The sequence below is a fragment of the Drosophila suzukii genome, chromosome 3 (genome assembly GCF_043229965.1).
Source record: "Drosophila suzukii chromosome 3, CBGP_Dsuzu_IsoJpt1.0, whole genome shotgun sequence".
In the NCBI taxonomy this organism is placed as follows: domain Eukaryota; kingdom Metazoa; phylum Arthropoda; class Insecta; order Diptera; family Drosophilidae; genus Drosophila; species Drosophila suzukii.
In genome coordinates, this window is record NC_092082.1 from 88,551,977 (window position 1) to 88,575,761 (window position 23,785).

Here is a 23,785-nt window from a genome sequence, read left to right on the forward strand (position 1 = left end):
CTCTACGGATATTTGATTCCCCAACTATGTATGTTGTATGTATTTCCACAAGTTGCATAACCCGGATGCCTGATTAGCCATCTGATATGAAAGTTATTCTCAGGCCTCCACTGATGCATTTCAATTATGTAAACCCCCGTTTCCACATTGATATATGCACAAGGGTCGGTGGAAAGGTGGCCGCAGGAGGAGGTGTAGTCCCATCAAAGTTCGATCGTCGTCGTTTCCTAATTTTCGGGTTCCGGACTCCAAGTTTTCGCTGCCGGGGCAGCCGCCTAAATGCTAAATGCATGCCGAGATGCAGATGGATAGCGTTTTGGGCGGTGGGGGCGTGGTCGCAGCTAACTACTGACGAGGTCGTGAGTATCACTCAAATTGCCTTGCCGCATTCATCATCGGACAGCGGCCGAAACAGAAACAGTAAATGTAACATGTGAGCATTGGGGTGGTCCCCGGTTATTGGTGAAATATTATGGTATAGGGGTTCCCCTATGAAACAATCTTGGAAAGTGAAAGCGAGACTTTTCTAGAGATTACTGTACAAGCTTTGTGATTTATTTGCTTATTTTGCTTAATCCCAAAAGGTATTGTCTATCTAAAGACCAGCATCCGTTCTTATAAGTACAATATACTATACATTAAACTCAAAATTGAAATACCTTTCATTACTGACTACTAAAACGTGTTTTAAGTTTTGAATATAATAAATAAGAAAAAACTCCTATACAACTTTGAGTGAGTTATTATTATATATTTATCTAATAACTAACTTGAGTTTGAGAACTAATAAGCTTAATTTTATATAAGAAAATCCATTTTATGACCCTCTTATGATCTCCAAAATGTTCTTTAAATGTACCCACTTTATTGGCCATAAAATGCCTTATGGGTCCACCCTATTAATCAGCCGCACACCGGAGTTGAAGTCGTTGTTGTTGCCCCATTGGAGCTGTTAGTTTAGCCGGCTGAGGGGCGTGGCCGTTCAGCGCTGAACTCTTTTGGCAGAGACGACGTTGTTATATATGAGGCCCCGTAATGGGTTGAGCTCTGGCACATATACGAATATGAGCTTGGAGGGACCACTTGTCCCCAGCGACAGTTTGCCACTTTCTCACCTCCCCCAGGAGTCGGAGGAGGAGGATTGAGATGGGGATTGGAATGGGATGGGAGATGGATTCGGAGATGGGGGCAGGGAGTTACCGATTCCCGACCAGGCAATAAAAGTTCACCACAGGGACGGCACAGGACAGTCGCACATGAGGGGCAATGGGAGCTGGAGCTCCAGCTCTGCTGTTGGGCTTAGCTTTTCATTACTTTATTTTCGAGTCTGGGCTCAATCTGAATCTGTCTTGCCAATAACAGCAATGCCACCACCAACAACAAAAACAGCAACCGGCGAGCGGGAAAACTTTGGACTTGCAGTGCTCGTTTAAATGCGGCGTCGCAATCGCATTCGTTGTTTGAAAATCCAAAATAGACAGACAGAAAGAAAACAAGAAATAAGTATATTACTCTAAAGGTTAGCCAAGGCCTAACGAATCATGGGTACCCTATAAAAGGTTCAGTTCCCACATAAAACTTGATAAATAAAAGAACACCACGCCTTGGAATGCAGATCCTATCTAAAATACCCAACACTCAATATTAGTCTTTTAATTTGATTTCAATCTTTACTCTAGTGATCCCATTTTAATCGAAGAAGAAATGGGTATGGACATTTCTCAAGCATTTTCTTATCAAATCTGCCAAAATGTAAATCAATTAATTATGTCTATTTAACTAGCTAATTTCACAGACACCTGCTTACTTGATATTTGATACTTTTTTGGGTGTCACAACTTGAATGGGTTACCCATTATTCGAATACGCTTTATTAATAGTGTTATGCTGTCATAAGGTATAATGAGTCTTATATTATTATTATTAAAACACGACTAAGGGAATGTGTAAACTTGATCTTAAAATATACAATATAAGAAAACACTCTAAAACCATTTTTACTTCCCACCATATAAATCAGAGACAGTAGATCTAAGTAGTTTGCAAGTTTTTTTCGGCTCTCAAGATCAACCATTAAGATTAACTTCGGATGATACAAGTGTGACATATTGGACCAAGTAACAAACCCCATCAAAGGGTATGCATAGGTCTTAGAAGGAAAATCGGGAGGAGGAAGAGCAGGCGGGCGAAAAGGAAAACAGAAATCGTTTTTGCGCAATCCTCACAGATCTGATAAGCAGTTAGAGAGCATTAGACCAGCCAGCACACACTCTCAAACGGGCCAACAAACAAACCAAGAAACCAAGAAACCAGGCAGCAAACAGACAAACGGAGAAACACATCCAAGATTCAAAGAGTCTGGGCCTGAGTCTGGGGGTCTGGGTCTGAAAGACCAGCATCAGCATCAGCATAAAGCCAGCGTCAAGTCAAAATCCCCAATCCCCAGTCCCCAGTGCCCAACTGGCCCGACCGGGCTAACTTTTGAGTGTTGCAGCACTGACTGAGCTTAGCTAGCCTATCCCCGGCTCCTAAAAGATCTCCTCCGGATCCTCAATCCCCAATCCCCAAACCCAATCCTCAATTGCTCGAGAGTCGCGACGTAACATGCAACATTACATGCCTATAATTTGTTTTCACACAGCAGGACGTTTTCACTCCATAAGACATCAGAAAGAGGTCTTAAATGGTCACATTACTGCCATTTCCAACAGCGTTCAAATGTTCAAAGGCGACTGGCTGCATCTTCTCCAGCATTTCGAGGCGGGTTTCTGTGTTATTTCTGAATTTTCTTTGCCCATGCCTTTCGGCCAGATCTATGCTACACAGCCGACGGCCAATGCAATAATGTTTGCTAACTGTTATTTAATATAGTCATTATTTGGCCACAACTTGTCCCACTGAGCAAATGGCACTTCATTCCCCAATTTAGCCAACGCATCCCCCGCGGCATTCTACCTCAAACTCATCCTCTATTCACCGTTTTCACCCCGAACTTTGGCAGACGCAATTTGGGAAGAAGAGTGCAACTTACACTCAAAATAAAAAGGGGATAAGTCTACCAGTGGGAATTTATGGAAAAAGTGTATTACGTATAAGATTTAAGGCTTTAAGAAAAGTTTTATTTGGAATTTTTAAGGGAAATATATTAAAGTGTATTCAATTTAAATTTTAAAAAACCCACCATATCATTTTATTATTTAGCCTTTAGAAAACTATTTTAAAGTGAAATTCAACAATGTAGCTAACAAATACCATCTCTCACTTTCATTGTAAAATTATGTTTATTGATAATATAGTATATCAAGGGCTAAGAATAGGAAGTATGCATTGTAATCATCAGTAAAGAAAGCATTATTATGTAGTAATTTTTATGGCTTAATAGTGTCCAATACAATACCACATAATTCTCTTTCTCAGCCTTCTAAAAACTTTATGATGTGTAGTCATTATCACCTTTCACTTTTACCTATTGGAAAATGGTGTATCTTGACATGCTATTATCAAGTGCTCAGAATATAGGCCCTTAAAAAAGGTTATGATATGTAAAAAGTACAATTTACCCAAACAAATATAACCTTTTAGTTTCGTCTACTGAAAATCTGGTGTATCCTCTAGTTTCATGAGGGTTGAGAACAAGGTTATTTTTTTGTACCAGACAGATATTTCTTCTTAAGAACTTTACAAAATGCTTTATAGCACATAAGTTTCCCTAAACTTCGGATTGTGTGAAGATGATTAGGACTGTAATAAGTAGTGGAATTAGTTGAAGGAAAGAGGTTGGGCGAATGCGAATGGCTCTTGCCTCAGTGCCCCGATGATCGAATGCACAAGTGCCGGCGCTGGGCATCTCCTGCTCCTCCGAACCCACATCTATCTGGGTACACCATCCCCCTCCCCGCTGCCCCTTTTCACAACTGAGGCTAAGCCCCAATTTGGATTATTTGTAGACATTAAATAAGCTGCGGCCACTGCAAATGCTGCAGGAATTAAGTCGCGCCAGAGTTAAAAATATCCGCGAGACGTCTCGGGATTGTCCCATTGCCAGGTTCCTAGATCGAGTTGTGCCGATAAAGGTGCAGCTGCAGATCGGTTTGTTTTTTTCGTTTTTGGAGAGGGGATTACGAGGGGGTAACTCCCTGTGTAGGTAAAAGGCATCTTTACACAATTCAATCGAGTGGCAGACGGGGCATTTACATATGAATACCAAGTGTCCTTTACCGTTATGGCCGGTAACAATATAATATGAGAGACAGCAATAACAAAGCCAACTACTACCAACTACTACCAACTGCTGCCCACACTAAACAAGTTAACATTAACCATCGGCAGCCGCAGTCAACACCAACAATAACAATAACAATAGCAATAAAAATAAAAACAAAACAAGAGGGGAGTGTGGGGTAGGGGGCAAGAAAAACACAACACGAAAAAGTATCTTCAAAATACACTTATGCTGTCTTTTTATGGCATATCTTTTACTTATTTGCCCGCACTTAAGTATCGCGGCGTTCGTCTCCGCCGACCAAAGCTGCTTTTTCTGATTTTTCCTCTTTTTTTTGTATTTTCGATTTTCTGCCTGTTTTTTTTTTTTGGTTTTTATTTTTATTTTCGTAAATGAAATGAAATCGAAATATGGGTCGTCGGCGCGCAGTCTGATTCCGATTCCGTTTTCGAGCCTCTCCACTCCCCCTAAATAATAACCCCCTTTGCAGAGCCGCTGGAAAAAAACTCCTGATCTCGAAACACACTTCCAGCAAGAGATGCGAGCAAAATTTCGAGAGCATTATTGGCACGAATTATTAACCTTTTCTTTTGCCATGCTTTACTTTTTTTGTTGGGATCTTTTTTTTTGGTGGTGCACTTTAAGCCCACATCTCTCATTGGGGCGAGAAATTGGCCCAAACATATGTACGTATCTGCGGAATGAGCCACAATTCGGCACGAAAGATCGTTCCAATTGGAACATGAGACCGCGACGAGTGCGATGCATTCGTATCTATAAGTCCAAAGAACTTTCACACAACTGGGTTAATCGAATATAAAGGCGCCTAATGATGTACGTACGTACTGTGGATCTTTGGGAGCTGACCTTGCCCACGGAGTGTGGGGGGGCCTATGGTATTCGCTACGCCCTTGGTTCGATGGGATTTTTCACCTTTCTACCGTTACGACGATCACTTGGAACTCTACAACGCACTGAATCGGTTTAAATTTGAGATCCCGCCCGAATCGTGGTTAATCCCACTGATAACTGATTCACGTAGCGCGAGCGACGTTAATGCTTTTTCGATTCTTCGTTTTTCGTGTTTTGGCGCTTTTATCCGCAGACACCTCCGAACACGGCCAAATGTAATTGCCAAATGAAGATCACTCCAACAACCGGCCCTGTACTCGCTATGTGGTTGTTGTTGCTGCCGCCGACCGACACATGGTGAATATTCGGTCAGCTCAGCTGCTCGGCGGCACAGTGGAACCGATCAGTGGTCAGAAGTCAAGATTTAAATTGGTCAATAGTCGGAAAACATACATTTTTTTAATTTTTTCGGCTCTCCGTGTTTAAAACTCTTTGCTATATTATTTCTTAAAGTTTCATGGAGCTATCAACATGTTTAAAAAATGATCTTTGAAAACTATAGTTTTAAATGGTATTTTCAACTTATCTAAATTAATTGGAATGATTTTATATTCTTTAATTTAATCTACGATTTTTTTAGAATTTTCTTTTCAGAGTAATTGGTTTTAGTGAAATGCTCTTTATAAATCACAAATTTTTAAATTCTCAAAGATGTTTTTATAATTTTAAATTTTTATAAAATTTTGAAATCCCACTTTTGGTGGTAAGATTTCAAATTGAAATTTTTAGTAGGTATTAATAACGGTTTTAATATTCTTATTAGATTCCACTGTATAAAACGCATTAGGGATTATTGAGTGCTCATAAATGCGTGAGCAGTTTTAACTTCTTGTGTTATTATCGATGACTTTTGTATGAAATTGTAACCCCTATTTTTAATAATAAACACATTATTAGTTTTTAAACTAAAAGAAATTTTTATTTTTCTAACAACTAATAATTTTTCCCGATATTTCCAGCTATAATTAAATCGATAATTTCAAATCTGTTTGCATACGTAACAACCCTAGTTCCCAAGCCGTTGTTGTTCTTTCAATTAAGTGATTATTATTTAAAAAAAGGTACGCCCACGCCCCAGAAATCAAAACAAACTAGTTATATTCCAAGGAAATAATACAAGATAACCTTTTGTAATGACTTGGAATTGAAAAACTAAAGAAAATCCGATGTTTGGACTGTGTTTTCATTGACCAAAATATTTGGGCGTTGACGCAGTCACGCAGGCGAAATAGATTTCTGATTTCCAAGTGTTTACTTATGTTTTTTCGTACCTCCTCACAGAACCATGGTAGTACTGAGCTCCTGCTGGTCACCAATCATCTGGTCGGATAATGTCCGGACGGGAAGCTACGCCGTGGCCGGCTATACGGCTGCACTGTCCGCCGTGATGATCACTTTGATCTGCTACATGCTGGCGGGCGGGGAGTCTGCGCAACTCTATTCGCCGCTCTTCGAGACGGATATTCGTTCGTCCATGCCCATAGCAGGTGGCTTCTTCATCATCTACTTCCTGCTCATCATCCTGGCCTCCTACTTGGTCTACTACGGCATTAAGATTAGGTTGGTTTGTCTTCTATTCCTATGGTTTATATAAATATGGTTTTAATAATGATTCCATCTACTCCTAGCACTCGGGGTTGGTTGCTTCCCTGGTTGGGACTCATCGGTCTGGCCATTCTCTTTCAGTTTTGCTGGAGTCTCTGGCTCATTGGTGGCTATTATATTTATGTGAGTTCAGGCTGCTCTCCCTATAAACCAGAACTAATGATTCCATTTCTTGTAACCCCCAGCTGGAGCAAACTTTATCTGCTCTTTTGAACTTCGTCTGGGTGGCCTATAATGTAAGTTCTTAAAGACCTACTCATCCAATTCCTTTTAAAACCAATATATTTACTTATTTATTTGTATCCCCCCAGATCTACTGCTGGCTTGTGGTCTTCTCGCAGTACCAGATATTCCTGAAGATCCAGAACCCGAACATTGAGCTGCTGATGCCATGATGGGAGTCCTTCCAAACATAAGCTCGAATATTAGAATACTTTTTCCGACTTGACATGCTACAAAAAGTCCGTCCAAGCGCAATTTTACAATAAGAACTCCATTCATATCCACAGATGCCTACCAAATAGTTTTATATAAATTTATATATTTTACACACCTTTATACACGATCAATTATACTAATGTATAAATCGAATGCCTTAGTCTGCTAAACGACAATTAAACAAATAGATTCGTAAAACTACTAGATCGGTGCATATACTACTGGGTCCTTGGGGCCAATAAATCATTGTGGGCTTTTGAATATCAACGTTTATTAACGTAAATTAAGTTTAGGTGTACTGTAATTATACGAGTTTGTGTGTGTTTACATCGAGAAAGGTATTATTTGTACAGAAACTTTAAATGAAAACTGACGACCTTTAACCACTGAAGCAGGGGGATCTAAACTGGATGAAAGTGTGGGAAATCGGAGAAGGAGCGGGTATACGCGAGTCATTAAATATACATTAAGGTAAATCTTAGGATCGAATATTTTACAGAGCCTGGTGTTAAACACAGAGCAATGGGCTGGGTTCGCTGGCCTAGTAGACTAGGTCTTCTCCTCCTTCTCCTTGTTGTAGCGCTCCAGTTCCTTGAGGAACTGCGCCTTGGGCTTCATCACGTTGGGCCGATCTCCGCGGCAGTTGGGGCAGAACCACTTGCCCTTCGGCTTCAGCACCAGGGAGACGCACGAGAAGTGGAACCACTCAATGGGGCACAGGTCGTTGTCGCACAGGATCATCTCGCCAAAGGAGATCTGCCAGCGGAAATGTATTAGTCTTGGGTTTCTAAGAGAATCTGCAAAGGGGACACTCACCTGGTTGCAGACACAGTAGGTTGGCTCGTCCGGATCAATTGTCTCCGCCGGCGGCGTCTCCTCACGCGTGCTGGCATTGGCATTTGAAGCCCCAGAGCCGCGTACCTTGCGCTTCTTTTTCTTGCCGGAATTGTTGCCAGCACCGACTACGCCTGCTCCACTGCCGCTGGCACCGCCTCCTCCGGAAGCTCCACTGCTTGTAGCCGCAGAACCGCTGGCCAAACCGCCGGACGCCGCCTGGAGACTGGCCTTGCGTCCCTGCCCCGCACCACTGGCTCCGCCCAGCGACGATTTGCGCTCTCCACTGCCTCCACCGCTGCCACTGGCCTCGTTGGCCGAGTTGGACTCGTTGCCGCCCATCTCCAGAGAGCTGCCATTGTTGACCAGGCTCTCGTTTCGCCTCCTCGAGCGCTTGCTGCCCGTGCGCTGTAGATCTCCGCCAGCGCCGCCTCCTCCGCCGCCACTGACGTTGCCATTGGAGCCGCCGTTGCCTCCGTTGCTGACATGGCTGGAGCGCTCCGAGTTGGGCGTTGAGCTGCCGCCGTTGCCGGAGGGCATGGCACTGGAACCGGGCACAACACCACCTGCATAGCCGCCCAGGGCATAGTGATCCTTGGCCGAGAGCAGGCCGTTCCCGTTCAGGCCACCGTTGCCGGTGCCCGCCTGGTTGCCCTGCTCACGCATGGGGCTCTGCAGACGCTGCAGCTTCGAGGGCTGACCATCCTCCAGCAGCGAGGCATACCGATCGCGCTCCTCTTTCAGGTCCAGGTTCTGCTGGTCCGTGTCCAGCTGGCGCAGCTTGCCGTCGATTATCTCCTGCATGTGGTTGACAATCTGCATCTTTTCGTCGCCCAGTTCTTGGGCCTGGATGAGACTCTGGTGCATCCGCGAGATGCTTCGCGAGCGACGCCCGGCATCCGGGGAGTTCTGCAGGGACAGATACAGGTCGTAGTAGTGGTCCACGTCGCGAATGAGACCTGCGAAAGGAAAATAATTTCGGAGGGGGTCGAGGTTAGGTTTTTCACTGCTCCGTCCGGGGAAATCTCGGCCAGAACTCACCTCTGTACTGGACGTCTATGTCGCGGATGCGGGACAACTGGCGCTGCACGTCGTCGGGCAGATTCTCTACGGAATCTATGTAGTTGTCCACATAGGTGGCCGAGTTGATGGCCTCCGACTCGGATGCAATGGGGTTTATCATGATGTTTGGGCTGCGAATCGCTCTATTCCCGTCGCGACATCGGCTCGGGGACGTGGGATCGGCTGGGAGCTGCTCGTCCGGCGCTCTGGAAGGGATCGGCTGGCTATATATCGCTCCGATTCCACTCAGTTCCAACTTTTTATATGGCGCTGCGAGTCGCAACTTGCGACTGTACTATGTGTGCGTATATTATTGCAGATATATGTATGTATACAAGGGGTGGTGATTTGCAACACTGGTCGGCGGGTGGCTTGCAGCACTGAAGTCAGGGCGCTTAACAGCACTGTTCCTTTCCAAATTGTCTTTTGAAAATGAAATATTGCAATTGGTTTTTTATGATATATTATTTCTGTTAGCATTTACACTCAGTAGATGTCTCTTATGCCCTATTTTAGTTCCATTAGTTTAGTTTAGTTTCCATTTAGTTCCATTTAGTGTCGTTTATTGTTTATTTTATACTTTTTGTTTATAAATGTTTGCAAATTAAATATGTAATCAATATTTTAATTTTAATAATTATGTAGTTGCTTTTATGATTTTGATTTACTTTATTTCAGGAACTAATAAAAGTGTTGGAAACCAATAGGGGATAATCTTTCCCCCCCTCGTTACTTGCGCGGGAAACTTCAGCAATTTTGAAAAAATGTAAGTTCAAATGAAATAATGGTAAAAACGTGAGTAATATTTTTATTAATTATAAAATGTATTCTATACCAAATAATATTCCTTGATGTTCTTTATTTAAGCCATATTTTTACATGTTTTAAGTACATAAATTGTCAAGTCTTCTCTTCTTTTAGTTTAGACATATTGCCGGTTTTTAAATGCATAATATTCCTGATTTTGGAATGTAATATTACGAAAAAACAATCTACATTTTCACAAAATTATATTATTAACTTCTTGTCTGCTCTTTCTGAGCCTATGGCACTTACTTCATGTGCAGTTGAGTAATCTCTCATTTGAGTATCAAACATTACGTATATATTTTTGATGTGGTCGTCCTGAGTTTTGGCACGTACTTCTTGTGCATTTGGCTTAATTCTAGTTACGAGATGTGATTGAGATACAAGTTGATATCACTTAGAAATTTAAAAAATCTTTAAGAGTTTGTTGCAGTCCATTATATTCGTCTTCCTGAGCTTTGAACACATTATTCTTGTGCATACTGCTGTTGTAGTGAATGTTTAACTTATACCTATGACGATAGTGAACATCGCAGAACTCGCACCTGCCAGAAAAATATTTAGGTAATATTTTAAATATTTAGGAACTTGTACGAAACCTACCAATGAGGACGATCCGCAGTGTGTACATCACGGTGATTGATAAGTTGGGAACGCAGAAGGAATCCCTTGGAGCAGATATCACAGTGAAAGGGAAACTTATCGTGTCTGGCTTCATGTCGCTTTTTGACAGATGGGTCCGTAAATCCCTGTTGGCAAACCGAGCACTTAAAGGGCCTGGTTCCATTGTGGGAGTTCATATGTAAAGTAAGAGCGTTTTTTGTACAGTAACTCTTCGTGCATTGGGTACAATAATGTCGATCAGAGCCATCTGGCTTCGATTTTGGCCGCGTGAGAATCCGTGATCCAACTCCGTGAACTTCTCTGTATATAGAATTCCAAAAGTTAGATTAATTCTTCATTAATAAATTGTGCTACCTACCTCTCGTGCCTATGACGACTGCTCGCGTTTGAGAACGACGTGTTGCAATGGTTACAAGGAAAAGGATTTTCGCCCTTGTGACGAGCTCTTAGATGAATGTTGCGTGTATAGGCGTCATAGAACTTCTTCGGGCACTCGGGACAATCAAAGTTTTTGGCGCTATTGTGGCGGAGCAAGTGCATCCGGAGCTGGCCCCGTTGGCGGAAGGAGTGGCCGCACTGATCACAGATATGGTTAAATGGTTTGGCCCGAACTCTTTCGCGTCTCCTGCGTTTTTTCTCCTCCGAGCTCACCCTTTGTTGGACAGGCTTTGGCAATGGTAGAGATATCTTCTTCTTGGTTTCATCCTTCCGATTGCATTCACTTAGCACAACCTTATAGACCTCAGCTCCAGGATCGACTTTGCCAATCTCCTCTTTGGTCTCACATTTCTTAATGCTAACAATCTCATTGCAAGCTCGTTTTGACTTCCTTAGTGGTCTTCTTTTTTTAAATGGGAAATTGGTTTCTTCGTCTTCTTCTCCAGATGAGAAATCAATCGAATCCAGATCTAGTGGTATGTCCTTCTCATCTAGGACACACTCACTATCCGATCCAAGTTCTGGGTATTTGAAACCTGTTCCTGGCACTTCACTCGCCTGCTGTACGGACTCTTCGTAAAGAACATTTTCCAGTTCGGACTCAATTTCATCCTCGGAATTTTGCTTTGTGGCTTGCTTGAACTTTTTATCGATCTGAATGCATTTATCCCGGAAATCTACCGACTTCTGCAGAGTTTCTTGACATGTTGCACATATGTGATGCGGTAGTCCCTTTTCTCCTGTTTCTATCTGCGTGTAGTATAAGATTATGCAAAGAAATTTTAACTTCATTTGATATTATGCTTCAGAGTTAGGATAGAAAAATCTTTTGAAATCCGTGGGTTATTATTGGATAAATAACTATGTTATTATTATATGTATATGTATACATATCTTCGAATGTAAACATACTACATTCATACGCCCCTGCGTCTGGCTTATCGACAGAGTTATATATACAAATTCAAACTTGTACTTGATAAGCACAATCATTTCTTCCGAATGAACTTCCCTCAAGAAACCAAGAACCATGACCGATAGAAGCAGATAACTCTATGGTATAACTCTTTTTTAACTATATCCTATTTTTACAAAATACTCTTAATAAAATAATATCAAAGCTTTTTGGAGGTACAACAAAGGACAGCGTTTACAATTTGGCAGGGGTGGTTTAAATTTGAAGGCGATTCGCACGCCATATCAGCAGATTTCAGCGACCCACCCACCCTGTGCCCGACCTACCCACACTCCGGTGGTAACTTCAATGTGATAAAGGAGCGCAATGTTGTCCCTTTCATAGAGATCCTTGACATCTTCATCCGAGGATAGTACTTGAAAGCAGGTGCGGCACTTTCTTTCTAGAGGGGGATCACCTTCCTGGGGCTCAGTGGTTTCCTCTTCCGATAAGCCGTCACAAAAAGCGCTGTCTGGCGTGGGAGCAGCAATGAGAGTGGAGTTGGAAGTGCTGTGGGCGTCACTATCATCCGCATCTGCCATGAGCAGGTCTGCCAGCTTTTTGTTTACTTTCTTCGGTGTCCGCTCTTTTCGTCCCCTCTCCACATGTTCCTTTTTGTTCAATGGCTGGTTCACCTTCAAAAAGACAAAAGGTATACACAGACGTGATTAGAATACTTATGATACACCAGAGGAGTTGGAGGGACACACCCATTTTGAATCACCGGCCGTCTGGGACGACATCATCTTTGAAAAGTTCGCCGAAGTAATGGAATTCCTATAGTTTCGGCAGGGTTGCGTAGTTTTTCCGGTGGAAAGTTTCGCGGGCTCTCGGAAAAGTCGAGAAAATGCTTTTGTTTTCACCGGTATGATATGCTAGGGACTTGTAAAAGGAGCTGTTGCCGCACTTTTGAACTGCGCACTTCATCCTTTGCCGGCAAACTGCGAAATTTGTGCAAAACAGCAAGCCAAGTTTGCAGGGCTGCACAGCCCCAACGTAGGGGTTGCAACCAGGGCTGCGGGCATGTGCGTAGTCGGAATTACTTCGAAGGGGGATTAAATTAAAACATATCTTCTGTATTTAAAAGAAGATTTTTTTTATGATTACCTGATTTTACTCTTAAATACAAGAACTTATATTTTACAACAATTTATATGATAGTTTCCCATTTTGCTACGCCTGTGGCCCTATTTAGATACACAAGAACTAGTTTTTTACTTGGCGCGCATTTTAAAAATAAGCTTTGAAAACGCGAAAAAAGTAACTTTGCTTGTAAAAACAGTAAATTCACAAACGTTAAACGTTTTTTTATCCAGTCATTGGCATATAAGGTATAGTAACGAAATAAAATCTCAGAACTTCGAACATTGTTATAACTAAGAGCAATTAAGGAAACACAAAAAACATTTTTTAATTTAAAGTATACATATTCACCCATCCTCTATAACAGTGGTTTTTCAGAAAGCCCCCTATTGAAGTACATCGGCAGAGTTCGCAACTGAAAAAAAACCAATTAGTGACGATTCAATCAGTTTATGCATTGACTTATACTCACTGACGGTCATATTAGTCTTGAAAGACTTCTTACAAATGGGTCATGAAGTTTGTAACACTTAAAATGGTAAGAGCTATATTTCTTAGTGCTTTATTTTTCACTCTCTAAATGCTACCATCTTTTTATCTTTAACGAGCAGTGATATCAACGATAACATATTATTCTCAAACCACAAAGACACTTAATTGCAATTTCAAAAATATTCTAATGGAAATGTGGTTTATGAAAAAATTAGTTTTTACAATTATTCGAGTAAATCATTCTCCTGTACAGTTTTTAAAGTCTAATTTAAGCAATCCTTTGAGTTTAAATCAGCGGTCGGCAGCGAGCCATTAAGAGGGCATAGGGAATATCTCTGCTGAGCCTCTGCCTGCACACTTACAGCGTATAACAGCAGACGTCGCATATACATCGATAAGATGGCCCATGCAAGTTGCTTACACAAATGAAAGACAAAATGTCATTGTATTCCGTGCCGACCGCTGGTTTAAATAGTGGCACACAAAAAATTTAGAGAAGAATGTTTTAATCATTCTCTAGCTCAGTTGTTTCTTGGTCATCAGGATTCTCCGCCTGCTTCTCAGCTTTCAGCCGATGAGTTTTGGACTTGCGGTGGGTGGACAAGGCGTTCCTGCGATTGAAATACGTCTGGCAAACCTCGCAACTGAAGAGAAACGAAATAAGTAAGGATCTGAGCAATAAGGTATTTCCCCCAAACTCACTAGAATGGTTGTTCACCCGTGTGCACCACGCTGTGGTTCTTAAGACAACCCTTTTTTTTGAAGGCCTTCTTGCAAATGGGGCACACATGCGGTTTTTGGTTAGGGTACTCCTTGTGGTTTCGCTCGTGGTTCAACCGCTTGAGACAGTTGTCAAAACGCTGGGCACAGTACTTGCACACATAGGGCAGCTCACCGCGATGCTTGATCCGCACGTGCAAGTTAAGCATGTGTTGGGTTAACTCCTTGCGATCACACTCCTTGCACTGGAAGTCCTTGGTCCCCGTGTGGGTCTTAAGGTGCACCTTAAAATTTCCATTTTCAGCGAAGGTTTTGCCGCACTGATCGCAGAAAAAAAGCCTATGCTCCAGGGCGTAAGCCCTTTTGGCCGCGCTATACTTTCTTCGCGTGGCAGCTTTTTCAGCTTCCGTCTTTTTCCGTCTGCCCGATGGAGCTTTAACACAATCCTCAGCCAGGAGGAGGTCATCCCACTTATTGTTCATATAATCTGGTGAGCTCTCTTCCTCATCAGTTTCCTTGCTGGGCGCTTTCACACAAGATTTCTCTATAGGCTTCTTCTCCAAGGACGGTGCCTTACGTGACTTAGTTAGTTTGCTTTTTTTTCTTCTTGCTGAATATGGAAATCTTCTTCTTAATGGTTGGATTCTAGATTCTTTGGTTTTGACTTCTAGTTGTATTTGCTCCTCCAGTGTAACTTCTAGATTTCTGGATTCTTCAGTCTCCTCATCTGAAAGCAGGGGTTCGTTCTTTACGTAGATAGTGTCCTCGCACCTCAGGGGATCCACGAGATCAGCAGAGGAGACTTCCGGAGCAGTCAACGAATAAATAGGGTCATCAATGGTCTGAACCGGAACCTTATCCACTATCTTGCTGCGTTGTGGTGGAATCTTTACCGGTTCAATGATCTCGAAAGGCTTTCCAATAGGCACAATATTGACGGGCACGATATTGATAGGCACAATTTTAATAGGCAGCATATTGATGGGCATGGGCATCGCATTGGTGGGCATTTTATTGATGGTCACCGTACTGATGGGCAACTTATTGGTGGGCACCGTTTTAATGGTCAACCTATTGGTGGGCAACCTATGGATGGTCGTTGTATTGATAGGTACAACCAACCTTGGTTTTATTTGAGTAATGTTCCTCTCATCGACAGGGTCAGAGTCCAAATCCTCAGGTTTGTCGTGACTATTGTACCATGAAGTAATGGTCTTGATGCAGCGCTCCCTAAAGGCAATGGCTTCCTTTAGGTCTAGCACACAGGACAAACATATTCTTTCGGGCACTCCTGGGCGATCAGTCAACTGGAATCGAACAGGATTCTCTTTATATTAGGAATGTTCATATTTTGGAGGGGCAGCGTACCCTAATCCCTGTCAGCTTGTGGATATTGCACAGGATGCGGCTGTTATCCTTCTCGAAAAGTGCCTTAGAGTGCCCCGCCTCCAGGCCACAAGTGCGACACAGTGTGGTCATTCCGGTGGCCTCCTTCCTGTCTTTCCAGCCAAAGTATATTGTTTTGCTTAAATATACTCAGTTGGTCTTATGTTTACCACTGACATGTTGCCGAATTTGGTGAATGGCAAAATATGCATACGTTTCCGTGGGAACAGGAAATGCAACACTGAGCTACAAACAAGTTGTACTTAGGGACACCGGTTGTAAATAGTCACTGCGAAAAAATATTTTATAGAAACTTATCAGATTATAAAGAAAGATTTATTTATAAATACGTCTTTTTCTTTTTGCTACACTTTAAAACAATTAAAAATATGTTATAAGTTTAAAAAACAAAAGAAAGACTAATACTTTTAACATATTTCTTGATTTTCATTATAATTACACATTAGCTAAATCATGCTTATATTAATGATATTACCATGCAACCGGTTTTCTAATTTCTCCGACTGTTACACAAAATTATAAAAATAAACGATGGACGATTTAATACAGGGATTCATATTTTAAAGGTTTCAACAGTACATGTCAACAAACATACAAATATTCAAAGATTTACCCATCCTCCGGGCCAGTTTGGTCTCCAACATTAAGCATTTGTGCCTGCTCTTCGACTTTATTTATATGCTGCTTGGACTTGTAGTGGGTTCTCAAACTGTTCCTCCGGTTGAAGTGGGTCTGGCAGAGATCGCAGCTAAAAAGGAGAAGAATTATTATGTATGTGGTTCAGATACAACACTGTGCCCCTTGACCTCAACCTACTAGAATGGCTGTTCGCCCGTATGGACCACGCTGTGGTGCTTAAGGGACGTTGTGCTCTTGAAGCCCTTCTTGCAAATGGGGCACTCATGCGGTCTTTGGTTTGGGTTCTCCTTGTGCCTCCGTTCATGGAACAACCGCTTGAGGCAGTTATCAAACCGCTGGCCACAGTACTTGCACTCATAGGGCAGCTCACCGCGATGCTTGATCCGCACGTGCAAGTTGAGCAGGTGCTGGGTGAACTCCCTGCGGTCGCATTCGCTGCACTGGAACTCCTTGGTGCCCTTGTGTCGCGTGAGGTGGACATTGAAGTTGCCCTTTTCGCTGAAGGTTTTGCCACACTGGTCGCAGAAGTAGAGTTTCTGATCCTTGGTCTCAGCTCTTCTCTCCGCAGCCAACTTTCTTCGCCTGTCATTTTTTTCCTCTTTGCTCCTGCTGTCTTTTGGCCTTCCTCGTCTCTTTCTTATAACAGGTGTTACTTCTTCTAGGACTTGATTTTCGGATTCCTCTTCAATAACTTCTACGGAGTCCTTTATAAGGTTTTGGTTAATGGATTCATCAGGATCCTTATCTAAAGGCAGGGGTTCGCATTTCACTTCGATAGGGTCCTCGCACCTCAGGGGATCCACTATATCAACAGTAAGATGAAAAATAGGCTCTTCTATTGCCAATGACGAAATCCTATCCGGTGCCTTGCTGGGTTCTGGTGGCGTCCCTTCCGGCACTGGACTCTTTGGTTGCTGAAAGGTACTTTTCAGCACAACTTTCTCTCGGAGTACTTCTGAGAAAGTGCCCTCCTCCATTTGAACGTCCAAGTGCTCTTTTGTGTCCTGATCACCGAACCAGGAGTTGTTCGTCGTGATGCAGCGCTCCCGAAAGGCAATGGCCTCGTTAAGCACCAGCTTACAGGGCATACAGATATTTGAGGGTACTCCGGGGTGATCCTCAAACTGGAAAGGAATTTCGTTTAGAATGGATTAAGAATTATTATTTAGTGGTAGGATCTACATACCAAAATCCCAGTCAACCGGAGGATGTTGTACAGGACTTCAGTGCCTTCCTTGTGAAAGAGTGGACTGCCGTCATCCATTTCGTGACCGCAAGTGCGACATATCGTGTCCATTTTGCTGGATTTCCTCTCAACTTAAATAGGCCTGCTTAACCCATTTAAAAAGTAAGTTTTGTTTGCTTTGGCAGAGAACAAATAAGCCTTCTGCGTGAATGATTGGATGCCCGCGAAGAATAGTGAATGACAATTAACACTGTGCAACAAATATAGTTATTGTTTTTAGAATAAAGTTCTTTTTTTCTTTTTATTAAACATGACATTTATAAGTAAAAATCACGATAGTCTTTTTATATTTCTTTCTTTCTTTTTTAATGGGTAATATTTTTGTGTTTTTAAAAATATTTTGTACACTTACATCTTTGAATTTTTTGTCCACCATTTTTAAAAAGTTTTTTGTTTATTAAAAGGTTGTTAATAAACCTGGCAACAAATTATTTATAATTTATTTAGATGACACCTTGATTCTAGATTTACTTTTTGCTTCCAACTCTTTTCTTTTGTGATTTTTTGTTTGAAAGTGGAGGTTCCGGTTTCTTTTGGTGATGAAGGAGAAGTTGCATATTTCACAGCTGTGGAAGACAATAAACGATCAGAGGATAGAGTACGCAATTACATTCCCTTAGGTTTTATAATAAATGTATTGACTTTTTCTTACGGAAAGTTACGTTCTCCGGTGTGCACCATCTCATGCTTCGTCCTTATAGATTTGAGATCGAACCTTTTGTCACAGTAAGAGCACTTATAAGGTTTTATCCTCTTGCTTTCGTGGGTCCTCCTGAAAATAACAAAATTTAGTCTAGGCACCGCAAGATAAATATGTACATGTAGCACCTTACGTGGCGAATTCGCTTGGTGGTGCTTTCGAAATGCGCGTCGCAATATTTACAGGGGTAGGGCTTTTCTCCGCGGTGTTTCACCCGGATGTGAATATTCAGGATGTACTTATTGAGCTCCTTTTGTCCGCATTCTGGACATTCAAAAGGCTTAACGCCAGTGTGTCGCAACAGGTGCATATTCAGGTTTCCGGTGTCCTTGAATTTCTTGCCGCAGTGGTCACAAATAAAGATTTTAGTGCCTTTGTACCGCTTTCGCTTCCCTTTTATAGCATTTGGAATGGTCTTCTCTTGGTTTTTCGAATTTTTGGACAAGATTATGGTACTGTCTTTAGATTTCCCTAGAGAATTTTTTTCTCCGTCGCGAAGGTGGAAAGTGGATCCTGTACTTGAATCGTGATCTTCCTGAGTCTCCTCTACTTCGTCCTCCAACTGCTCTTCCTGTATCTCCCCCTCATCTTCGTCGAACTCCTTGAGCTTTTGTTTTCTGCAATCCTCAGGCTCCTCATCAGAAAGGGGCTCGTTCTTCACGTAGATTGGGTCCTCGCACCTCAGGGGATCCACGGGCTCAGCAGAAGGGTCTTCCGGGCAAACAGGGTCATCTAAGGGCTTGGGCGGAATCTTAACCAGATCCTTGCTGCGTTGTGGTGGAATCGTGGCCTGTTTCAGGCCCTTGTAGGGCAGTACAACAGGCACAACATTTTTGGGGTACGGTACAATAACAATCCTAGCCTTCTTTTTGATAGTTTCCTTCTCATCGGCAGTGTCAGTGCTCGAATCATCTGGTTTATCCTGATCCTCGAACCAAGAAATGTTCGTCTTGATGCAACGTTCGCGGAAGGCGACGGCATCGTTTAAGTCCAGCAGGCAGGATAGGCAGATCTTTGTGGGCACTCCGGGATGGTCACCGAACTGAAATCGAACAGGAGATCCTGATGCTAAAAGGAATTTTTACATTTTATGAAGGTAAAGTACCCAAATTCCCGTCAACTTATGGATGTTGCAAAGGGCGTCGTTGCCCTCCTTGTCGAAGAGTCCCTTGGAGTGCTCCGCCTGCTGGCCACAAGTGCGACACAGCGTGGCCATTCCACTAATGTCCTTTTTGTGTTTGAAGACAAATTATATTGTTTTGTTTAACTAAATCCTCAGGTCCTTCTGCTTACCGCTGATGTGTCGCCGTGTTTGGCGAATGGCCAAAACATGTCAAACACACGTCCCCAGGGGAATTATAAATTGAACCCTCGAAAAAAAAACATATGCAGCCAGAAAAAATTCATCTTCGTGTGCAGATCCCAGTTTCAGCTTAAACAACTTTTCTTAAATTTAACTAAACTAGAGACAATTTTTATTCAAACAGATCTCATGTTGCTTACAAAAATACGTTAACCCTCGTGGTGAATGGCAGGCGATTCCGCGCGATTTACAGATTAAACACTTGTCAACAAAGTAATTGTACTTCATTTAATTAAGATTTTGTTTTGGATTTACTATTGGCCTCTTTCCTTTGGTGCAGCTTCGATTTGAAGTGGGTCTTCAAGTTGGAGGCGCGGATGAAGGCCACTTTGCATACTTTACATCTGTGGAAGAAATCAAAGGATTAGAAAATAAGACAAAACAATTGAAGAGTAAATGAAAATAAAATTCTAGTTATATTCTAAACTATTACTTACTGAAACTCTCGTTCTCCAGAGTGCACTTTCTCGTGCTTCGTCCTTTGAGACCTTATTTCGAATCGCAAGTCGCAGCTAGAGCACTTAAAAGGTTTTTGCTTCACCGTCTGTTTTATGTGAGTCCTCCTGAAAGATAGTTAGTGAAAGATATTAAGAAATCGGAGAATTCTGAGGAACACTATGAAGCAGGTACCTTTCGTGGCGAGTTCGCTTGGTACTGCTTTCGAAATGCAGTTCGCAATACTTGCAGGCGTACGGCTTCTCTCCGCGGTGCTTCACCCGTATGTGAATGTTCAAACTGTACTTGTTGAACTCCCTCTTGCCGCACTCTGGGCATGCAAATGGCTTGATCCCGGTGTGCCGTAACACGTGCAAATTGAGATTGCCCTTGTCGGTAAATTCCTTGCCGCAGTGATCACAAACATAGATTTTAGTGCTTTTGTACTTCTTTCGTTTCCTTTTTCCCGCCTTCGGAGGGGTGTTTTCGTCGTTTTTTGACTTTTTGGGTGAGTTTGTGGAACTTCCTTTAGATATCCCTTCTTGACGTTCTTGTCCGACGACTTCAGATACTAGAGATTTGATAGTGGCTTCTGTATCTGAATCATCACCACTCTCGTCATGGGTATCAGAGTTCGCCTCATCATCCTGTGTCCATTCCTCATCGTCATCAAAATCTTCCAGTGTCTCCTCATCTTCCTGTGTCTCCTCCCCATCTTCCTGAATATCCTTCTCATTTTCCAGTATCTTCTCCTTGTCTTCTTGACCACTATCCGTATCGTAGTGGTCCCCATTATGGTCCTCCTCCAGTTCCTCAAGTTCCGTATAATCCATCTCCTCTTGGCTGATGTCGTCCTCTTCATCTTTAAGATCCCTCTCCATCTTAGCTACCTTGTGCCCGGATGGTAAGGGATCATACGCATTATCCACATCCACCTCATCTTTAGTTCTCACCGGTTTCAAGTTGCTTGATAGTCGGTTGTTGGTCTTAATGCAGACCTCTCTGAAGGCTAGGGCACTTTTAAGGCTAAGAAGACAACAGGAACACATATTTCTAGGCAGATTCCCTTGGTCCTTCAGCTGGTTAGATGGAAATACCATGTTTAAATAGAAAAATTATTCATTTGCCTTGAGTACTCACCCAAATGCCCGTTAACAAGGCGATTTGCACGATAATTTCCTTGGATCCATTGAAAATATTAACCGGGTTTTTGGTATATATTATATCCAAACACAACCGGCATTGGGGCGACATTACAAACAATTATTTGCGCGTAAATTTGGGAATTTATTCATGTGCGCGTCCTAATTGACACTCTGTTGTTATTATTCGTAATTTAGCCATTCGCAGTGTTTGCGGTGGCTGCGTGCCTGGGTGACTGTCAATCGATGGCGGGAAAATTTAAAATCCGTTTCTCTAAATGCCAAATTAAGAGAAGTTTATAAAAAAAGTAAACACAGGGAACAGATAAATGATAAGTTTATTTATTAAAACTCGATAATGTAATATTATTTGTATTTATGTTTGGCTGTTGAACTGTCAGATATATAATGAAATTTCCAATAGGTGAATTATAAACCAAATGTTTTTAAAGAAAAGTGATTTACACGTATCAGTGATTTACACGTAAATTCTATACCAATAATGGAATGTTCATGGTACATAATAAAGTTAAACAAAAGAATTAAAAAATGTCAAAATGTTGTTAGTCAAATATAAGGTAAACGTGTTTAAATGAACTAAATAAATGGCAATCCAGTGCCAGAACAAAAAAAAAAACATTCAGCGACTATGAAGACATTTCTTAAATTTGTAACTAATATATGCTCCCTGCCTCAATTCATCCAAGTCGTGTTTAAAAATCAGTAAACATTGAGTCCAAGTTGATGTTTACTTCATCGGAGTCCCAGCACTGGTTTGCATCCAGGATGGCTGTTGCCCTCTTCTGGTGGATCTGTGTTTGATTATGATTCTTTAATTTTTGCCTTTCGGCAAAGCTAACATTGCATATATCACAGCTGGAAGAAATACGGAGGAATGACAATGAATTATATAGTGTTTACAAGTTAGATCGGTTCACTTACCAATATGGTTTCTTCCCGGTATGCAGGAACTTGTGCTTGTTTAAGCAGGTTTTGGTATTGAATTTGCTGTTGCACTCATCGCATTTGTAGCTACCGTCTCTAATGTGTCTAATTCTGCGGTTATTAAATTAAAGTTCATCTTTCAGTTTTATGAATGACAAATAATAAATATCAAGTAAGGGATCTATACTCTTATAATGGTAATAAACAAAATATCGCTTACCGCTCGTGTCGGTTCTTAGCCGTACTGGTAAAGAACGTATCTGGACAGAATTTGCACTTAAAGGGCTGCTCTCCCAAGTGGCGGACTCGTTCGTGCAGTTTCTTCAGATGTATTGAGACGAATTGCCTTTCGCAAAAAGAGCAGGCAAAATCCTTCTGGCCAGTATGGCGCACCATATGCAACCTTAAGTTGTATGTGGTCTTGAAGGACTTTCCACATTCTGTGCAGTCCAGGGATAGAGCTTTGCAGGCCCTTCTTCTTTTGACCTTCGGAATATTATGAACAGCCCCGTCTTTCGATTTCAGTAAAGCAGGAATTGCCTTCTTAATGGTAACGTTTGTTTTAAGGTAAATAAATTCCCCTTTAGGGTCTTTGAAATCAGCTTTGCGAATAACATTTTCGCTCGCTGCCGAAGAAGTCTCAACTAAAGGCTTTCTACCTTTTCCAATACATTTTTTTGGATCTGATAGTTCTTGACCATATTTTGGAAACCCTGTTGGAACAGATAGTTTTTCAGTGTCTTGATTAGCACAATTATATGGTTCCCACTTTTCATAGTCCTCAGATTCTTCATCACTTTCAAATGGCTTCGTATTTTGATATTGAACTTCGGCTACACAAAAGTTAGGATCTTCTATGCGAACTTCTGATCTGTTTGGATCTGTGCAATCTAGCTTATGTAAATTAGACCAAACATCACAGTCCACTGATTCTTGATCACTCTCATTTGAATCATATTTTTGGAGGTAATCAAAATCTTGAGATTCTGGTTTTTCCAAATTATATAATTTCCAATCTATGAGATCCTTTATACTCTTTTCATTGTCGTCACTTTGAATGTCATAGGATTGCTTTGATTCTGTAAGGTCACACGAGAAATCCCCTTCTGACTCGGAACTTGACATTTGAGATTCCAGATCTTGAGCACTTCCGACCTCTTTTCTGAGATTCAGTAGATTGTGGTTCCGTTGAATGCGTTGCCTCAATTCAGTGAATATACTTAACTCATTCAGGCAAGATGGGCAAATGTGACGCGGCAGGTGCTCTTCCTCTTGTAACTGTGTATGGGTTCGAAAATGAGGTAACGGGGAATGTAGTAAAGCCACCAACTCACCCATAATCCGGTGAGATCTTTGATCTTGGCGAGGATCCCGAGGTTGAATATGATTGTGGGTTTCAATTGGAAGAAAAACAAGGCACACAGACGACATTGAACAGCCATTTCTACGATATTATAGAGATCTTACAGATCTTTTAGCCAATTAGGAGGGGATATCTATTCGCCAACCGTATTTCCAGGCTTTTAATGTTTTTAACTTTTTTTCGCCAGCGAAATCAAGCTCGCAGGATGCTAAGGAACGAGCACACACATCTAAAACTGATTTTTGTACACTTTATTTCCGGGAATTTCAACAATATTGCTTGTCAAGCCGCGGAAAAATTGTTTTGGTAACTCTGGCGTTGCCAGATCATCTTCAAAAAATAACTGTTTTTTC

General features: G+C 41.8%; 9 protein-coding genes across 13 annotated transcripts in view; 1 reads left to right on the plus strand and 8 right to left on the minus strand.

The window, feature by feature from the left end:
• Window positions 1-5,342, minus strand: part of LOC108012036 (rho guanine nucleotide exchange factor 17) — a 29,612-nt gene extending 24,270 nt beyond the window's left edge. Inside the window, exon 1 of one of the 2 annotated variants that reach the window (XM_065865417.2) lies at window positions 5,069-5,342. The gene's annotated coding sequence lies outside the window, so the exon portion shown is untranslated. Of the gene's footprint in view, window positions 1-5,064 lie in introns of both variants that reach the window. The other variant, XM_070995815.1, reaches the window with a different exon arrangement.
• Window positions 5,343-6,074: 732 nt separating this feature from the next.
• Window positions 6,075-7,378, plus strand: pasi1 (pasiflora 1). The gene is made up of 5 exons (XM_017076515.4): window positions 6,075-6,195; window positions 6,416-6,694; window positions 6,763-6,862; window positions 6,925-6,975; window positions 7,051-7,378. The coding sequence occupies exons 2-5, from the start codon at window positions 6,420-6,422 to the stop codon at window positions 7,132-7,134; spliced, it is 510 nt and encodes a 169-aa protein (XP_016932004.1). The 5' UTR covers window positions 6,075-6,195; window positions 6,416-6,419; the 3' UTR covers window positions 7,135-7,378.
• A 53-nt stretch (window positions 7,379-7,431) lies between these two features.
• Window positions 7,432-9,389, minus strand: LOC108011394 (inhibitor of growth protein 1). The gene is made up of 3 exons (XM_017076514.4): window positions 9,053-9,389; window positions 7,994-8,970; window positions 7,432-7,933 (listed from the first exon to the last, which is right to left on the minus strand). Exons 1-3 carry the CDS (start codon window positions 9,192-9,194, stop codon window positions 7,727-7,729), a joined length of 1,326 nt encoding a protein of 441 aa, XP_016932003.3. The 5' UTR covers window positions 9,195-9,389; the 3' UTR covers window positions 7,432-7,726.
• Window positions 9,390-9,912: 523 nt separating this feature from the next.
• Window positions 9,913-12,965, minus strand: LOC108016198 (zinc finger protein Paris). Its single transcript, XM_036819426.3, has 5 exons — window positions 12,608-12,965; window positions 12,185-12,532; window positions 10,863-11,692; window positions 10,484-10,804; window positions 9,913-10,425 (listed from the first exon to the last, which is right to left on the minus strand). Exons 1-5 carry the CDS (start codon window positions 12,641-12,643, stop codon window positions 10,278-10,280), a joined length of 1,683 nt encoding a protein of 560 aa, XP_036675321.3. The 5' UTR covers window positions 12,644-12,965; the 3' UTR covers window positions 9,913-10,277.
• Window positions 12,966-13,526: 561 nt separating this feature from the next.
• LOC108011397 (uncharacterized) lies at window positions 13,527-15,695 on the minus strand. Its single transcript, XM_017076519.4, has 3 exons — window positions 15,561-15,695; window positions 14,175-15,499; window positions 13,527-14,116 (listed from the first exon to the last, which is right to left on the minus strand). Exons 1-3 carry the CDS (start codon window positions 15,669-15,671, stop codon window positions 13,978-13,980), a joined length of 1,575 nt encoding a protein of 524 aa, XP_016932008.4. The 5' UTR covers window positions 15,672-15,695; the 3' UTR covers window positions 13,527-13,977.
• Window positions 15,696-15,725: 30 nt separating this feature from the next.
• On the minus strand, window positions 15,726-17,668 carry LOC108011398 (transcription factor Ouib-like). Its single transcript, XM_065865543.2, has 4 exons — window positions 17,425-17,668; window positions 16,416-17,362; window positions 16,213-16,347; window positions 15,726-15,867 (listed from the first exon to the last, which is right to left on the minus strand). The coding sequence occupies exons 1-4, from the start codon at window positions 17,533-17,535 to the stop codon at window positions 15,825-15,827; spliced, it is 1,236 nt and encodes a 411-aa protein (XP_065721615.2). The 5' UTR covers window positions 17,536-17,668; the 3' UTR covers window positions 15,726-15,824.
• Window positions 17,669-17,735: 67 nt separating this feature from the next.
• Window positions 17,736-19,545, minus strand: LOC108007390 (transcription factor Ouib). 3 transcript variants are annotated; one of them, XM_065865539.2, is made up of 5 exons: window positions 19,478-19,543; window positions 19,290-19,412; window positions 18,313-19,226; window positions 18,137-18,256; window positions 17,736-18,050 (listed from the first exon to the last, which is right to left on the minus strand). In XM_065865539.2, the coding sequence occupies exons 1-5, from the start codon at window positions 19,514-19,516 to the stop codon at window positions 17,924-17,926; spliced, it is 1,323 nt and encodes a 440-aa protein (XP_065721611.2). In that variant the 5' UTR covers window positions 19,517-19,543; the 3' UTR covers window positions 17,736-17,923. The 3 variants fall into 3 exon arrangements, with proteins under 3 accessions (XP_065721611.2, XP_065721613.2, XP_065721612.2); XM_065865540.2 differs by having other exon boundaries at window positions 17,914-18,050; window positions 18,127-18,256; window positions 19,478-19,545; XM_065865541.2 differs by lacking the exon at window positions 19,290-19,412 and having other exon boundaries at window positions 19,478-19,531.
• Window positions 19,546-19,642: 97 nt separating this feature from the next.
• On the minus strand, window positions 19,643-21,321 carry LOC108007385 (transcription factor Ouib). Its single transcript, XM_017071042.4, has 4 exons — window positions 21,123-21,321; window positions 20,178-21,061; window positions 19,985-20,110; window positions 19,643-19,891 (listed from the first exon to the last, which is right to left on the minus strand). The coding sequence occupies exons 1-4, from the start codon at window positions 21,234-21,236 to the stop codon at window positions 19,780-19,782; spliced, it is 1,236 nt and encodes a 411-aa protein (XP_016926531.4). The 5' UTR covers window positions 21,237-21,321; the 3' UTR covers window positions 19,643-19,779.
• Window positions 21,322-21,450: 129 nt separating this feature from the next.
• On the minus strand, window positions 21,451-23,779 carry LOC108007386 (uncharacterized). 2 transcript variants are annotated; one of them, XM_070995816.1, is made up of 5 exons: window positions 23,578-23,777; window positions 23,404-23,513; window positions 22,290-23,347; window positions 22,067-22,180; window positions 21,451-22,000 (listed from the first exon to the last, which is right to left on the minus strand). In XM_070995816.1, the coding sequence occupies exons 2-5, from the start codon at window positions 23,509-23,511 to the stop codon at window positions 21,838-21,840; spliced, it is 1,443 nt and encodes a 480-aa protein (XP_070851917.1). In that variant the 5' UTR covers window positions 23,512-23,513; window positions 23,578-23,777; the 3' UTR covers window positions 21,451-21,837. The 2 variants fall into 2 exon arrangements, with proteins under 2 accessions (XP_070851917.1, XP_070851918.1); XM_070995817.1 differs by lacking the exon at window positions 21,451-22,000 and having other exon boundaries at window positions 22,067-22,205; window positions 23,404-23,779.
• Between the last annotated feature and the right edge of the window lie 6 nt (window positions 23,780-23,785).

Bases quoted from the DNA above. Each gene is read 5' to 3' on its own strand.
- pasi1 (XM_017076515.4), top strand. From the start codon at position 6,420: ATGGTAGTACTGAGCTCCTGCTGGTCACCAATCATCTGGTCGGATAAT. The intron at 6,695-6,762 runs GTTGGTTTGTCT...ATCTACTCCTAG, and splicing joins TACTACGGCATTAAGATTAG to CACTCGGGGTTGGTTGCTTC. The intron at 6,863-6,924 runs GTGAGTTCAGGC...TGTAACCCCCAG, and splicing joins TTGGTGGCTATTATATTTAT to CTGGAGCAAACTTTATCTGC.
- LOC108011394 (XM_017076514.4), bottom strand. From the start codon at position 9,194: ATGATAAACCCCATTGCATCCGAGTCGGAGGCCATCAACTCGGCCACC. The intron at 8,971-9,052 runs GTGAGTTCTGGC...TTCCTTTCGCAG, and splicing joins CATAGACGTCCAGTACAGAG to GTCTCATTCGCGACGTGGAC. The intron at 7,934-7,993 runs GTGAGTGTCCCC...TTCCGCTGGCAG, and splicing joins CCTACTGTGTCTGCAACCAG to ATCTCCTTTGGCGAGATGAT.
- LOC108016198 (XM_036819426.3), bottom strand. From the start codon at position 12,643: ATGATGTCGTCCCAGACGGCCGGTGATTCAAAATGG. The intron at 10,805-10,862 runs GTAGGTAGCACA...TTCTATATACAG, and splicing joins AGTCGTCATAGGCACGAGAG to AGAAGTTCACGGAGTTGGAT. The intron at 10,426-10,483 runs GTAGGTTTCGTA...TTTTTCTGGCAG, and splicing joins ACTGCGGATCGTCCTCATTG to GTGCGAGTTCTGCGATGTTC.
- LOC108011397 (XM_017076519.4), bottom strand. From the start codon at position 15,671: ATGACCACACTGTGTCGCACTTGTGGCCTGGAGGCGGGGCACTCTAAG. The intron at 15,500-15,560 runs GTACGCTGCCCC...GTTCGATTCCAG, and splicing joins ACAAGCTGACAGGGATTAGG to TTGACTGATCGCCCAGGAGT. The intron at 14,117-14,174 runs GTGAGTTTGGGG...GTTTCTCTTCAG, and splicing joins ACGGGTGAACAACCATTCTA to TTGCGAGGTTTGCCAGACGT.
- LOC108011398 (XM_065865543.2), bottom strand. From the start codon at position 17,535: ATGGACACGATATGTCGCACTTGCGGTCACGAAATGGATGACGGCAGT. The intron at 17,363-17,424 runs GTATGTAGATCC...ATTCCTTTCCAG, and splicing joins TCCGGTTGACTGGGATTTTG to TTTGAGGATCACCCCGGAGT. The intron at 15,868-16,212 runs GTAAATCTTTGA...ATTTTTTCGCAG, and splicing joins CAAACTGGCCCGGAGGATGG to TGACTATTTACAACCGGTGT.
- LOC108007390 (XM_065865539.2), bottom strand. From the start codon at position 19,516: ATGTTTTGGCCATTCGCCAAACACGGCGACACATCAGCG. The intron at 19,413-19,477 runs GTAAGCAGAAGG...AAACACAAAAAG, and splicing joins AACACGGCGACACATCAGCG to GACATTAGTGGAATGGCCAC. The intron at 18,257-18,312 runs GTGCTACATGTA...TGTTATTTTCAG, and splicing joins AAGCGAATTCGCCACGTAAG to GAGGACCCACGAAAGCAAGA.
- LOC108007385 (XM_017071042.4), bottom strand. From the start codon at position 21,236: ATGTCGCCCCAATGCCGGTTGTGTTTGGATATAATATATACCAAAAAC. The intron at 20,111-20,177 runs GTACCTGCTTCA...ACTATCTTTCAG, and splicing joins AAGCGAACTCGCCACGAAAG to GAGGACTCACATAAAACAGA. The intron at 19,892-19,984 runs GTAAGTAATAGT...TTTCTTCCACAG, and splicing joins TCTGGAGAACGAGAGTTTCA to ATGTAAAGTATGCAAAGTGG.
- LOC108007386 (XM_070995816.1), bottom strand. From the start codon at position 23,511: ATGGCTGTTCAATGTCGTCTGTGTGCCTTGTTTTTCTTCCAATTGAAA. The intron at 23,348-23,403 runs GTGAGTTGGTGG...ACCCATACACAG, and splicing joins AAGATCTCACCGGATTATGG to TTACAAGAGGAAGAGCACCT. The intron at 22,181-22,289 runs GTAAGCGATATT...TAATAACCGCAG, and splicing joins GCTAAGAACCGACACGAGCG to AATTAGACACATTAGAGACG.